Genomic DNA, 14,118 nt, shown 5'->3' with positions numbered 1-14,118 from the left:
AGCGCCCACCTTCCTGCAGCAGCTCCTCCAGGAGGCCGCCCCACTCGCTGCGGAAGATGTTGGCGCCCGTCAGGCTGCCGTCCCCGCCGATGACACACAGGTTGGTGATGCCGCGCTGGACCAGGTTGCGGGCGGCTGCCCGGCGCCCCTCCCGCGTGGTGAAGGCCTGGCACCGGGCGCTGCCGATGACGGTGCCACCCTGCAGGGCATAGCAAGACGCCTGGGCAGCCGCGAGGGCAGTGGACCCAGAACCAAGGGAGACGCCCCAGTGTGGCCCAGGAGCCTGGCCTGCCTGTGTCCTGGACAGGGTGGCACCCTTCAGGCTGCAGAAGGTCAAAGACCTTGGGCCTGGGAAGCACCACCCACCCGTGCACACACGCACATGTGCACACACACATGCACATGTGCACATATGTGCACACGCACACATATGCACACACACCTCCACACCAGTCAGCTGCTGGGCTGGACCAGATCCTGCGCTAAACAGGGAGGGATCCCACCGCGCCACCCACTGGGCAGAGCCCCACACCCCCTCATCTCGGGCCTGGGCCCAGCACGGCCACCTCACTGGCCTCCGGGGTGCGGGGAGGAGACCACGTGGCTCCCAGCAGCCCCAGCACCTGCCCCTCTGGGGGCTCCACCGTGGGCCCCGCACTGCACCTGGGTGGGTGGGTGGGCTGGACAACCCTGTACCGAGGCAGCCCTGAGGGCCTCTGCAGACTGGGGGCCTCCACCTACTCCAGGGGACTCGTTGCCACTTCTCGGCCCCCAGCTCCCAAAACTGGGAAGGCAGACAGTGGCGGCCGCAGGGTCCAGCCAGCAGCCAGGAACTCTTGGAGCCAGGGCGACCCCACACCCAGACCAGGCCCTCAGGACAGGCCCCCAGGGACAGGCCCCCAGGGACAGGTGCAGCTCACCAGCTGGATGATGTTGGAGACGCTGAGCCAGGTAGCCTGCTTAATGTTGTCCCCTCCTTCCACGAGGCCCTCATAGCCCTGAAACCGGAAGCGTGCGGCATGGGGCAGGCAGCCCAAGGCGGCCGGGCATCCCCTTCCGTCCGGTCTGTCTGTCCAGGAACTTCAAGCCGCAGCCCAACTTCCGCCGTGCTGGACACAGGCCCAGAGACCTTGGCCGAGGTGCCGCTGCCCTGGGGCCCGGGGTGACGGGGCCCAGGCTGCTGGGGAGAGGCCAAGGACCTGGGGCCGCCCAGTGCCGTCCACCAGGCTCGCCAAGCCTGAGTCCCAGGACGCAATGCACCCACATCGCACGGCCCCCTGGGAAGCGTTTCCAAAAGCTGAGCACAGGCTCCTGGACCCGACCCCCGAAGCCCCTCCAGCCTTCCCGGGCCCCCCACACCCCACTGCCCTGACTTCCGACCCGGAACCTGATAGAAACAAAGTCGCAGAGGGCCTGCCTGGCCGTGCGGTGTTGGCACCTTGTGCCCGGGGCTGTGACTGCCCATCCTGAGGGCCCACCCCTTTCATCTGTCCCCCTGTGGGTGGGCACACGGGGGTCTCCATGGGGCAGTCAGAATTGAGGATTCCTGGGGAATTCCTGATATTCTCACAAGCAGTGTGACAACCAATTCAATAGGCTGAGCCCTCAATCCTGGGGTTCCCCCCTATGAAACTTACTTCTGAAAAGAAGCAGCTAAGCCTGTGTATGATTATGCCTAACAGTCATCCCCAGAGAATCTCTTCTGTTGCTCAGATGTGGCTGGCCTCTCTAAGCCAACTTGGCCGGGGAACTCACCGCCTTCACCCCTACATGGGACGTGACTCCCAGGGGTGTAAACCTCCCTGGCAACGTGGGACAAGACTCCTGAGATGAGCTGAGAATGCGCATCATGGGATTGAAAAAACCTTCTTGACCAAAAGGAGAGAAATGAGACAAATGAAAGTGTCAGCGGCTGAGAGATTTCAGAGGTGGGAGGTTATCCAGGGATTATTCTTATGCATTATTTAAACTACCCTTTTCATGTATTAGAACGGTTGGAGGGGAGTATCTGAAACTGCTGAGCTGTGCTCCAGTAACCTAGATTCTTGAGGATGATCGTATAATGATGTAGCTTTTACAATGGACCACGGGATTGTGAAAACCTTGTGTCTGATGCTCCTTTTATCCAGGGTATGGACACATAAGTAAAAAAATAAAGACAAAAATAGATAAATAGTTGGGGGCGATAAGGGGTAAAATAAATTGGGTAGATTGTAATGCTAGTGGTCAGTGAGAGGGAGGGGTAAGGGGTATGGGATGTGTGCTTTATTATTTTTCTGGAGTGATGCCAATGTGCTAAAAATGATCACGGTGATGCACACACAGCTGTGTGATAGTGTGAGCCGTGGAGTGTGAACCATGGATGGACTGTACGCACGTGAAGATATCTCAAGAAAGATGTTTGGAAAAAAAAGAAGCGAGGCTGTGCAAGGGCAGGGACTCTGGCAGGTGCCTGCGCCCCACGTCCCTCGCAGCGTCCCACAGCAGCCCCGAGGTGCCGCCCCACAAAGGGGAATGACTGCCCAAGGAGGAGCAACGTGCCAGCGACGCAGCAACGCATGTGGGCCTCGAAGATGGCGCGGTGCGTGAGACGTGCCAAGAGCGGAGGGCGTGACCCCACCACGTGCGGGAAGTGAAGGGCGGCTCCCAGGCCCTGGCGGAGGGGAAGGGGAGCTCGCGTGACATGGGTGCAGGGCCTGCGTTTAGGGTGCTGGGACGCTTGGCAGCAGGTGGAGGTGGTGGTGAATGTGGCGTTCGTGAGCGGGTAAAATGGGAAATGCTGCGTCAGCCATATGCCAGCAGAACAGAAGTAAAGTGAAAGAAGGAAACAAGGTCGCCACGGGCGCTCATCTCCTAGGGCAGGGGCACACACTTCTGCAGGGGTGCCACTGGGAGGGGAGCCCTGAGTCTGAGGGCAGGTGCAGCTGCAGCAGGTTTGGCCACCCCAGCATGTTGGGGGTCCTGGGCACCCCAGACCCATGGCGTGGGTGCCACTCACCTGCCTGTCTTGGCCACCAGGCCACTGTGCCCCAGCCCTTCTGGGGGTTTCACCCTGAACCCCCCACTGTAGGCTCCGAGGTTGTCCACTCCATCCTGCCTGGGCCGTCCACCTGGCCTCTCCGGGAAGGAGCCTGCTTATCTCTCACCCATGTTCTGGGGACAAGGCAGGAGTATTTGAATGATGGTAAAAACAGCTGGCATCAATAGCTAGGGTGTTATATAAGAATCTACAAAGGTTCCATGCTCTAGGGTTACTTTCCAGAAACCTACAACCTCCAGAGGGGTCCCTGGACTAGGTAAGTCCTGAATCCTAGAGGGCCCAGCCTCTCCAGAACATCAGACAGTTCCATGCCCCATTCCATATTATCAACAGCCCCTTCCAACATGAAAAAGTTAGAATGGGCAGAACCCAAACACCCCTAAAGAGTGGGAGAAAGATCAAAGGTGATGGTGGAGTTATACAAAGGTCGGGTTTAACAAATGGCTATGAGTGCTGAATCAGTATATTGACATTTCTTTTAGTCTGCACTATCTTAGAGCAGCTAGAAGTAAAAAGCTAAAATTGTGGAATTGAAACCCATGCTAACCTCTGAAATCTGTTCTACAACTAATTGTTGCAATGTGCTTTGAAATTTATTGCTTCTTTGTATATATGTTACTTTCCACAAAAAGGAAAAACAAGAATACGCCTGCTGTGTCCATGGAGAGAAGCTGAGGTGACCGAGCTCCGGCCGGAGGCACCGGGGCGCCGGGAGGGCCACGATGTCGGCTTCATTAGTCCGGGCCACCGTTCGGGCTGTGAGCAAAAGGAAGCTGCAGCCCACCCGGGCCGCCCTCACCCTGACACCTTCAGCAGTAAACAAGATAAAACAGCTTCTAAAAGATAAGCCTGAACATGTAGGTGTGAAAGTTGGCGTCCAAACCAGGGGTTGTAAAGGCCTTTCTTACACTCTAGATTATACGAAGACAAAAGGAGATTCTGATGAAGAAGTTGTTCAAGATGGAGTCAGAGTGTTCATTGAAAAGAAAGCACAGCTAACATTATTAGGAACAGAAATGGACTATGTAGAAGACAAATTATCCAGTGAGTTTGTGTTCAATAACCCAAACATCAAAGGAACTTGTGGCTGTGGAGAAAGTTTTAATATCTGACACCCCAGGACTCCTCCGTCAAGTGTAGGCTTCAGGGACACTCCTCGAAGACTTCGGCTTACTGAAGAAATAATGTGACTGTCACATTGTCAAGGTTTCTAAGTATGGCTGCCTTATGAGGAAATAAATGCATTTTGAAAATGAGGCCATTGTGTTGAATTCAAGAAGTGATATTTGGATTCTTTTTAGAAGATGAAAAATGAGAAGCCATTACTTTCTTTGGATCATTTTTTTGTTCTGTGAAGAAAGAGAAAAATCCTACCCTACACTTAACTCTCTCGCATCCTTTCTGTTAGTACATATTTCATTAAAGTTGCCTTAGTGGTAGGAGTTCAGGTAGATCTCTGTCAAATGGCTTGAATTGTCCAACTCCCACGGCATTTTCCCAACCAGATCGATGACTCTTGAAATTCAGAGGCAAGGAATCCTGACTACTTGTATTAATGTGGTAGGTAATGCATTGCTTTTTCTGCCCAAATTTGTCATGGCCTTTTTACATTTTAATTAAAAATGTCATTGCTGAATGCCTCATTTGCCTGACCTTTAACAGTACCAGCCATTAGATGAAAGTTTGGGGCAACAATTTCCCATAACTGAATGATGGTGCAAAAGACAGAAAATACTCCACCACCTGTTTGTTAATCCATTTCTTTTACCACCCTAAGTATCAAAATACTCATATGGGGTCTGGAGCTCACTTAGATTCTTTTAGTTGAAAGGTCTCTTAAAAGCCACCTAGCCCACTCTCCACTTAATTCCATAGCGGAGTAAGCAGAACCGCAGGGACGCTAAAGGCTTGTCTAAGCTCACATTGCAAGTTAGGGCAGCATCAGAACTCAATCTCAGGTCTCCTGCCACCGTAAGTGACACATTTCCTGTGCTCTGAAGCAGTCAGCAGAGTTAAATGGTGATCTGACTTCTCTGTCTGGTCAGTGTTTCAATAAAATGTTTTTATAATTTGATGGAGATCATGTAAGTTTTTAGTTTATTTTGAATGGTAAGAATCTTATTTTAGACCCATTTATGTGAATTACCATCTTGTTTCTTCCGTGAAACAATGGTTTTAAAGCAGCAGGGAAGATATTATGGCAGTCCAGAATTATTCTTTTAAAATATAGTAGTAATTGTAAAGCAGAACTTTTCTTAAAATTCCCAATGTGCGTTACTTTCTGAATTGCTAAAATTTAAAGCGTAACTTTTTAACCTGAAGTTTTTATCACCAAATCTTATTTAACAGTGTTCATTTTGTAATTTAGCTATCGATTTTCCTGAGTTTGGCATGGTCAGTGAGGTGGCAAATGTGCTTTTTTTGAAAGCTAATTCTCATGAATTGAAGTAGCACCCAATCCTTTATTTGCATATTCACTGAAGTACCTGGTACAAAATGCACCAAACCTAGAACAGCAGCTTTCTGTAAATGCTCATGAGTTTATATCATTAATATAATTGTTAATCCACTTAGGATTTGTGCAATACTGTATGTGTGTAGAGATTAAATTGTCAATAAAAAAAAAATGTAGCTTCTTTGTGATCATAAAAAAAAAAAAAAAAAGGAAAAACAATCTCAATTGTGATAATAAATGCATAGTTACATGATGGTATTGTGAGCCACTAATTGTACACTTTGAATGATTACATGGTATGTGACTATACAATATATATCAATAAAAAATTTAAAATAAAAACCAGGTGGCATCACCGAGATGGGTAGCCCTCCTCCCGCCCAACCTGTGCAGCCTCCCTGGCTGCTCCCCTGTCCTGGCACCCCTGGGGAGCCAGCAGGCAGTGAGGGCCAGGGGCCCAGAGAAGGGGAAACTCCCCCAAGGCCTTATGGCCTGTGAGGGCAGGCATGGCTCAAGTCAACCCCAGCCTCTGTCTCAGGCCTGGGCTCCCAGGACCCCTGCCAGCCCCTACCCACGCACAGAAAAGGTAGAAAACGTGCCGAAAGCCACAGCGCTGCCCGGAGCAGGGGGCAGCAGGACGTGCCCCCTGGGGTGGCCACGACTCCTGCCCCAGTGCCAGCCTGCCCCCCTGAGCTGCGGCCTACATGTGAAGCCAGAGACACCCACGAGGTGGGTCAGGTCAGCTCTGGTCTGCTGCCCCGTTTTTCCAGCCCACCTGTCCCAGTCTTAGGATCTTCTGGAATGCCCTTGCACACCTCCAGTGACGGGGAGCTCATTGCCTCCCAGGCAGACTGCCCAGGGCAATTCTCAGCAGCTCTCCTGGCTTGGCTGCAGGGTGAACTCAGCCCAAAGTCCCAGGCCCAGCCCCTGAGGCTAGGAAACAAGAGTCACCGGTTCCTCCCCCCCTTTACTAGCTGCTGAGTCAGGGAGAAGGGACACAGGTTAGTCCCAGGTATGGAGTCTCAGGTACAGGTTGGGCCCGGCCTGCCCTCTAGAGTCCATCTCCGCCCCTGAAGGGCACTCCCTGGAGAACCTCCCAAAGCCCTTAGATGGTTCTAGAATGTCGTCAGGGTAATGGTCACACCTGTGGGGCTCCTGCAACAGGACCCGCAAACCTTGGAGGAAATACGCTTCCAAAACAGACGTTTGAGGGGTCACAGCCTGGGGGAGCGCCGGTCAGGAACTGGGGTGCAGCCCCAAACTGGGGCCAGAGCAAAGGGGGCAGCGGGATGAGGGATGGGCCAGGCAGAGCAGACGGGGATGCCAGAAGCCCTGGGGAAGGAGGGCAGCTGGGACCCTCTACATTTTATGTAAAAAGCAAAACCAAAATAACAAGGGGCCCTGAGAACCCCAGGAGAAGGCAGGCGTGCAGAGCCAGCACCCTGGTGGGGCCCCAGGCGGCCAAGGGGGATTTGGGGGTGGGGGTGGGGGACCTGGGCAGGTGGCCAGGGCAGGGGGCGTACCTCCAGGCCCCCGTCCCATGGCTGTCGGCATTGATTGTCAGCAACGGGGGGCTGCCATGAGGACTAGGGTGGGGGATGGCTGGGAGAAGGATGGAGGATCCCGGGGTCTCTCAGGGGACAGGGCCTGGGTCCAGCTGCCCTTGAGTCTGACCTGATCCCTGGTGGGGACAAGTGCACGGCCAGGGGCACTGCAGGGGGGAATGGGTGGTGGGCAGCGGCCAGGCTCAGCCGCGCACCCCAGAACCTTGGCCACCCCCTCCCCATCTACCATGCCTGGTCCCGACACCCCTGGGGCCTCTGGCCTCCTCCATCCCGGTCTCTGCCTCTGGGCCCCGGGGGCTGGCAGGGCATAAGCCAGGTCCCTCCTGGGTGGCTGAGGCCCCTTCCTGCAGGGGTGCACCTGGCACGGGCTGACTCCCCCCACAGACCCCACCCCCATCAACCCCCCACAGGCTCCACCCCCTGCTGACCCGCCACAGGCCCCGCCCCCCACCCACCCCCACCCCCATTCCCCAGCCACGCTGGCCTCACCTCGTAGATGAGGAAGACTTTGGCTCCCACGTACATGGCCATGCGGGTCACCGCGCGGACGGCCGCATTCATGCCTGCAAGGAAGCCCAACGTCAGCGGCCCAGGGAGAGGGGACCCGAGGCAGGCCCCGGGGTGCCCGCTGCAGGCAGGGGGCCGGGGTGCACCACCGCGGGGCCAGCGATAGGGCTACGGCCAGGGGAGGACCCGGGCTTCCTTTTCCGTTTTTCTTTCTTTTCTGGAGTGACGAAGATGTTCACAGTGACCCGGGCTGGAGGCCCAGCTGTGGTGACGCCGGGAGACCGCGGCCAGCTGTGGACGCCGGTAGGCGTGGGGGTGGGGGTGGTGAATGTACCGCAACAGAAGAAGACACACTTGGGAAGCCCACCCTGAAGGCGGATTCAGCCTGAAGTGGGGTCCGGGTGTGTGCAGAGGTGTAACCCCGAAAAGCCATCAAGCGGGGGTGGGGCACAGGTGCGGGGACGGGCACCAGACCAGTTCCTTGGGGTGGGGGCTGCTGGAGGAAGGACTGTGGGGAAATATGGGGAGGGGAGCCCAGGCCAGTGGGGTGGCCCAGCCCCCCGAGGGGTCCTGGTGGAGCCACTGCGGACTTCCGTTTCCCTGGTGCCAGAGCCAGGCTGCCCACTCACCAGGAATGTTCCAGATGGCATTCACCTCTCAGTCCAATCCTTCGCTGTCCCTGGTGCCCAGAACCCACACGGCCAGGACAAGACGGGCCCAGGGGGCTTGTGCTTGACCACAGGGACCCCCCAAATGCAGAACTCCCCTCTGGGGACAAAGCCCCTGCCTCCCTGGAGCCCTTGGGGCAGGTGGCCAGGCCAGCTGGTAGGAGCTCGGAAGCCCACCAAGATGGAAAGAAATGCACCCTCACCCTCAGCCACCACCTACCTAGTCACTCGGGGGTCTCTAGACTCGCAGGACATCTGAGGCCCCCAGCTACCTCCCCAACCCCTGGGGCCCCAGCTCCCACCCACAAGCCCCAGTCCCCACCTCCACCCTCCCCAAACTCCCATCTACCTCCCCCACCCTCCCGGGGGCCCCAGCTCACCCCTCTACCTCCCTGGGCCCCAGCTCCCTGCCCACCACACCCCAGGCCTCCAGCTCCTGACCCCACCCTGCCCTCCCCGGGCCCCAGCTCCCTGCCTCCCACCCTCCCCAGGCCTCTGCCTCCCCACCTGCTCACCCGCCTCCAGCCCGAGCTGTGGGTGGCTGGGATGATGGGAGAAGGGACAGGGCCCTTTCCAGCACAACGTCCAGAGACAGCCCTGCCCACCCGGGCCGAGGTCTCCAGCCACCACGCACACCCATGGCACCGGCCCCGGCTGCCGGGTCCCCTCCTGTCCCCAGAACCCCGGGGCCGCGTCCACAGCCGCTTCCAGGAAGGGCCAGTGTCTGTGAAGGGCTCGGGTCACCCCTCCACTCGCTGCGGCCCCGGGGATGGACGCCTGGTGTGACTGGATGAGTGTTTCCTCCCATTTTGTTATGAGGAGTTTTGCTTGGGTACATAAGCAAATATCTTCTCTTCTTATCATAGGACATAAGGTGAATTGCTCAAGCTATAAAGTCATGGGATATGAAGATTGAGAGTGAATGGCACCTAAAGCCCTGCACCCTGTCTGGAGAGATGCAGGGCGTTTCCAGGTATACACAGGACAGTTGAGTACTGCTGGGTGAAACACGTCTGTTTTAGAGATTAAGCATGGGCTTCAGGTGATGTGTACAGCTGCCAGGTGGATAAGGGTGGACTGTGAAGGTGGGTTCAGGTGTTAACTTGGCCAGGTAATGTGCCCAGGTGTCTGGTCAGGCGAGCCCTGGCCTGACTGTGGCTGCGAGGACACTTGGTGGCTGGCAGATAAGCTGTAAGGCTGGTGTGTTAAGTCATGAGGCAGCTGACGGCAGCTGTGCCCGACCACACGTGCGGTCAATTAAGGGCATTTCTCCCACAAATGAACGAGTCCAATCACTCGGATTTGATCCAATCAGTTGAAGACATTTAAGGGCCAGGAGGGAATTTTCACTCTTCTTCAGCCCGCCAGCTTCTGTGGAGCCCCTCATTGAAGCTGCCAGCCCGCGCCTGCCCTACGGATCTGGGGCTCTCGAGTCCCCAGGGGGGCATGACACACCTTTGTAAATCTTCACAGCTCTGTCCTGGAGCTCCACTTCCCTGAGACCCGTGACTAACGCACAGGAGTCGGCTGGGGGAGCAGCGGGCACCTCGGGGCAGTGCACAGGCCCTTGCTGGGGTGTGGACGGGCCAAGAGGTGGGGGCGCCGTGGGGCAGTGGGGACAGCTGTCATCATGGCATCTTGGTGCTAAGGGGCGGCTTGTGATGGCCATGACCCGCCGGGCCCCGTCAAAACCCGGTGGGTGCTGGGCTCCCCAAAAAGCTCTCAGGAGCAAGGGGGTGAGGGCAGCACCGAGGCCTGGAGTGCGCCTGGCACACAGTAGGCGCCCACTCTCTACATTTTGAACAGAGCCTCCGGGGAGGCCTGGTGCAGGGGTTGAGGCCCCACAGTGGCCAGGCCTGGGGGTCACCACCTCCTGGAGGGTGGGACAGGCTCGCCAGGCCTGGGTCAGCACCGACACCGTGGGGGGCCCAGCCCGCCACTGACCACGGACAGTCATGTGAGGGCCAGGGTGGGGGAGGGCAGGGGCCTCCCCAGGGAGTGGGGCAAGCAGGGAAACAGGTAGACGGGCCGTACAGTGGTCGTGCCTTCTGGTGACTCTTGCACAAATATCCCTGCAGTGATCTGTGCCCTGGACAGCAGCCCCTGAGACAGGAGCCAGGGGAGGCCCTGGCAAGGACGGGCACTCAGGGCTGGAGTGAGGCCTGGAGGCCTGGCACACCCCTTCCACCGTTTACAGAAGAGGAAACTGAGGCCCAAGGGAAGGGGTCATGTCACAGAGCTGCTCAGGGCATTGGTCAGCCCGGGCCTGAGCTGGCCACCCAGTTTGGGGGCCAGGCTGCCCTCCCTTCACGTGCTGGTTGGTTTCCACACGTTTCCCAAAGTCCAGACCCCAACATCTGGGAGGGGAAGGCACACCGGGGCCTGCTCTCTCCAGCTACTGTCAGCCTGGCCCTGACCCAGTGGGGGAGCACACAGACATGAGGTGCACGTGCAGACACGGGGAACACACAGACACGGGGAGCACATGCACACATGCCAAGACACCCAGACATGAGATGTGTAGACATGGGGAGCACATGCAGGCATGGGGGAGCGCACAGACACCGGAGAGCACATGCAGGCACGGGGGAGCATATGCAGACAGGGGGAGCACACACAGATGGGGAGCACATACAGATGGGGAGCCCACACAGACACAGAGAACACATGCAAACATGGGGAGTATGCACAGACATGGGGAGCGCACACACATGGGGCAGCAGGCGTGGTCCCTGCGGACTTTATTTGGAAGGTCACAGGGGCCCCTGTAGGCCACCAGACCCCCCCATCAGCAGTCCGAATGGGCAGCGGTGCAGGCTTGGGGGTAAGCACTGGCCCAGGGGTAAGTGAAGACAGGGGGGTAGGCACTGGCAGGGGTGCTAGGAGGGCACATGGCAGACAGGCCTGGGTTCCTGCGAAAAACCAAGCTCCTGCCCCTCTACAGCCCCAGCTGTGCCCTCCATCCTCCCTCATCAGCCCGAGCCCGAAGCCAGGGAGCCCCCCAGGCCCAGTGGTTACCCAATGCACACGTCCACCCTGTCGACATGGCACGTCTCCACAAGGCGGGGAGAGCACACACCGTGAGGATGGGGAGATGCACAGAGAAACGCACTCCGACAGTCACCAGCCAGGCCACCCACCACCAGGGTCCCAGCCGCCTACAGGACAAGCTGCCCACCTCGAGCTAGGTGCCGGGGCCAGGATGGCAGGGCCACAGGGGCCTGGGAAGAGCCTGCCCATCTCTGCTCCTGCCCCATCTGCTGCCCTGGGTGCCCCTCTCTCCCTGGCCCAGGGTCACCTGTAGGCCCCTGGCCCCCTGGGCCAGGGGATGAGGACGTGTACCCACAGGGCTGTGCCTCTGTGTCTGTGAGCACGTCTCTACCCAGACCTCCCCCTCGTGTGCCCGTCGCCTTCTACAAATGAGGAACCTGCAGCAGAGGCCAGCTGTGCTGAGCCACAGAGTCCAGCTGTGGACTCAGGCCGCACCCAGGCACTCCCCCGGGGTGAGGCAGCCCCAGACCCCAGGGTGAGCCTGGTTCCTACCTTCTGGGTCCCTCGCTGGCCTCACCCAGCTCTGGGGGTGACCATGCACATAGATCACCATCTGGCCTCATCCCCCAAACCCTGGGCCAGACCGTGGGATGGACAACATGTCCCAGAACAAAACGGGGAGAGGAAGTGTGATGAGGATAAGCTAGAGAGGCTGTGCTGGAGGCGGCTCCTCTGCCAGCTGCAGGTAGCAGAGCTGAGTGCCATGGTTTGCTAAACCCCACCCAGCGTCACCCGCTGACTCATGAGAGCACCTAGGGCTAGAACGGAGACTCTGTGGAGGTTTGGTGCCCTAGGTTTGCCTTCCTGCAACCTGTAATTCCCAGAGGGGTCCTGGGAACCCAGAAGTTCCAGCCTCTCCAGGATTATCACTTAATTCCACCCCCCTCCTCAACGTGAAACAGTCAGAACAGGCATTGTCCGAAGATCCCTACCGGTTGGGAGAGGGATTGAAGGAGGAGGTAAAACAGAGAAAATGGCAGGTAACAGGTGAGCGCGGCCGCTGCATCACTAGGGTACTGTTCCTTCAGCCTCCCGTGTTTGGAGCAGCCGGAAGGAAACATCTGAGCTGGTGGAAGGGCAGCCCATGACAGACTCTGAGGTCCGTGCTGTAACTGCTTGTTGGAGAGGCTCGGAAAACTATTGCTTTCTTCTCTCTTAGCTTTGTATATATGTTCTATTATACAATAAAAGACGTTGAGGAAAAAAAAAAAAAACGGCGGGTTTCAGGGAGCTGCCCGCGCCCCAGCGCTCCCGGCCCCGGGCTGCCTCGGAGCGGAGCGCGCATCTGCCCGCGGGGCCGGCTCCGGGGACGCCGCTCCTCCTTCCTCCCCCCGGGAGCCGCGCGGGACGCGGGCGCGGGGCGGCGCCGCGAGCTTCAGAATCCCGGAGAGGAAACCCCGCGCGCCCGCCGCCGCCGGCGCCACTTCCTCCCCGGGCTGGGCTAGAAGCCCCTCCTTCTCCTCCAGTTTACGGGGTGCGGTGCTGCCGGAGGCCCAGCGGGTGGGGCGGCACGGCCAGGCCAGGCCCGCAGTCAGGATCGGACCGGGTAACCGGGGGCGGGGGGGAGCCCAGCGGTGCCCCGGGGAGCGGGACGCGGGGATCCCAGGGCGCATTTCGGAACCCCGAAGGGCCAGGGCGGCGGGACCTGCGGCGCCTGCGGGAGACGGGGACTCCCCCGTGCGCGCCTGGCCCGGGCACGAGGCAGCGGCGCCGCCACGCGCCTGTCCCCGCGCGGTCCCCGGCCCGGCCCGCCCCGCCCCCGCGCCCTCCCCGCGCACGCGCAGAGCCCCCGCCCCGCAGGGGCGGACCTGGACGCGCGGCCCGTGTCCCGCCGCACGTAGCCCGCGACCCCGCGGTGCGCCGGGGACAGCCGGGCGGCCGGGGCGGGCCGGGCCCGAGCTCCTGGGTCACCGCATTCCCGGCCGAGGGCTGCGCGCCCCGGGGAGCCCGGGGACAGGTAGCCGCCGCCCCCTCCTCCCTCCCGGCGCCGAGCCCCCCGCCCCGCGCCCCTCGCGCCCCACCTTGCGCGTCGCCGCCGCTGGTCAGCACGCCGATGGCCTTGCCGGCCGCCGACATCCGCAGCTTCTCCAGGTCGACGGTGGCCATGGTGGCGGCCGAGACCAGGGGCCCGCTCTCGCCGCCGCGCCGCCGCTCGTCGCCGGTCCCCGCCCCGCGCCGCCTGCCCCGCCCCTGCCCCGTCCCGCCCCTGCCAGGCCGCGCGCCCCGCCCCAGCCAGAGTCCCCTTCACCGCGGGCCTCTCTCGGGCTCTCCGGTGCCCGAGGCTTCCTGGATCTGTCCCAGTTAAGGCACGGCGCAGGACTTGTGTCTTTAGGTCTTACTCTCCGGTGAGCCTGACGGGCCATTTGCTGGGGGAACCCCAGGTCTGTTGTCCTTTTAGCTGATCAGAGTCAAGATAAGAATTTCCCCACGTCCAGGGTGCGGGAGGAGAGGGGCTGGGTCTCTGCCCTCAGGGCTCTCTGTGCCTGTGGGGTGACACCCACGTGGAGCCCCGCTGTCAGCTGCGTCCAGCATTCCCAGGTGTGCGGCTCTGCTTTGCCGCCTCCAGGGCTTGAGCTCCCTGTCCTCTGCTGGGGTGCGGCGGGGTGGGGGGTGTGGACAGCAACGGGAGTGGTTCCGGAGGGACTGGGTGGACGGAGGGGCGGAGCCCCTGCTTCTCAAACTGATCACACCCAGTGTCCTTGGACCCTGCCCCAGCCTCCAGCCCCTGCCCCCTGACCTTCCAAGGCTCCTGCAGCCCAAAAGGAGCCCCCCCCCATACACACAAACATCGCACCGGCCTTCCCCCCACCTGCAGGGGCTTGGCTTTGGCGC

The 14,118-nt window shown here is 59.4% G+C and overlaps 1 protein-coding gene and 1 pseudogene across 1 annotated transcript in view; one reads left to right on the top strand and one right to left on the bottom strand.

The window, feature by feature from the left end:
* Nucleotides 1-13,435, bottom strand: part of PFKL (phosphofructokinase, liver type) — a 30,519-nt gene extending 17,084 nt beyond the window's left edge. The window contains exons 1-4 of the mRNA XM_077119137.1: nucleotides 13,308-13,435; nucleotides 7,550-7,623; nucleotides 921-998; nucleotides 10-199 (exon numbers count right to left, since the gene is read on the bottom strand). Coding sequence (XP_076975252.1) covers nucleotides 10-199; nucleotides 921-998; nucleotides 7,550-7,623; nucleotides 13,308-13,392 — 427 coding nt within the window. The 5' untranslated portion in view covers nucleotides 13,393-13,435. The remainder of the gene's footprint in view (nucleotides 1-9; nucleotides 200-920; nucleotides 999-7,549; nucleotides 7,624-13,307) is intronic.
* On the top strand, nucleotides 3,689-4,296 carry LOC143648753 (iron-sulfur cluster assembly 1 homolog, mitochondrial pseudogene; annotated as a pseudogene).
* Nucleotides 13,436-14,118: the final 683 nt, after the last annotated feature.

This window comes from Tamandua tetradactyla, chromosome 10 (assembly GCF_023851605.1).
Source record: "Tamandua tetradactyla isolate mTamTet1 chromosome 10, mTamTet1.pri, whole genome shotgun sequence".
NCBI lineage: Eukaryota > Metazoa > Chordata > Mammalia > Pilosa > Myrmecophagidae > Tamandua > Tamandua tetradactyla.
The sequence above is the reverse complement of the archived record's forward strand: the minus strand, read 5'-3'. Positions and strand labels throughout refer to the sequence as shown.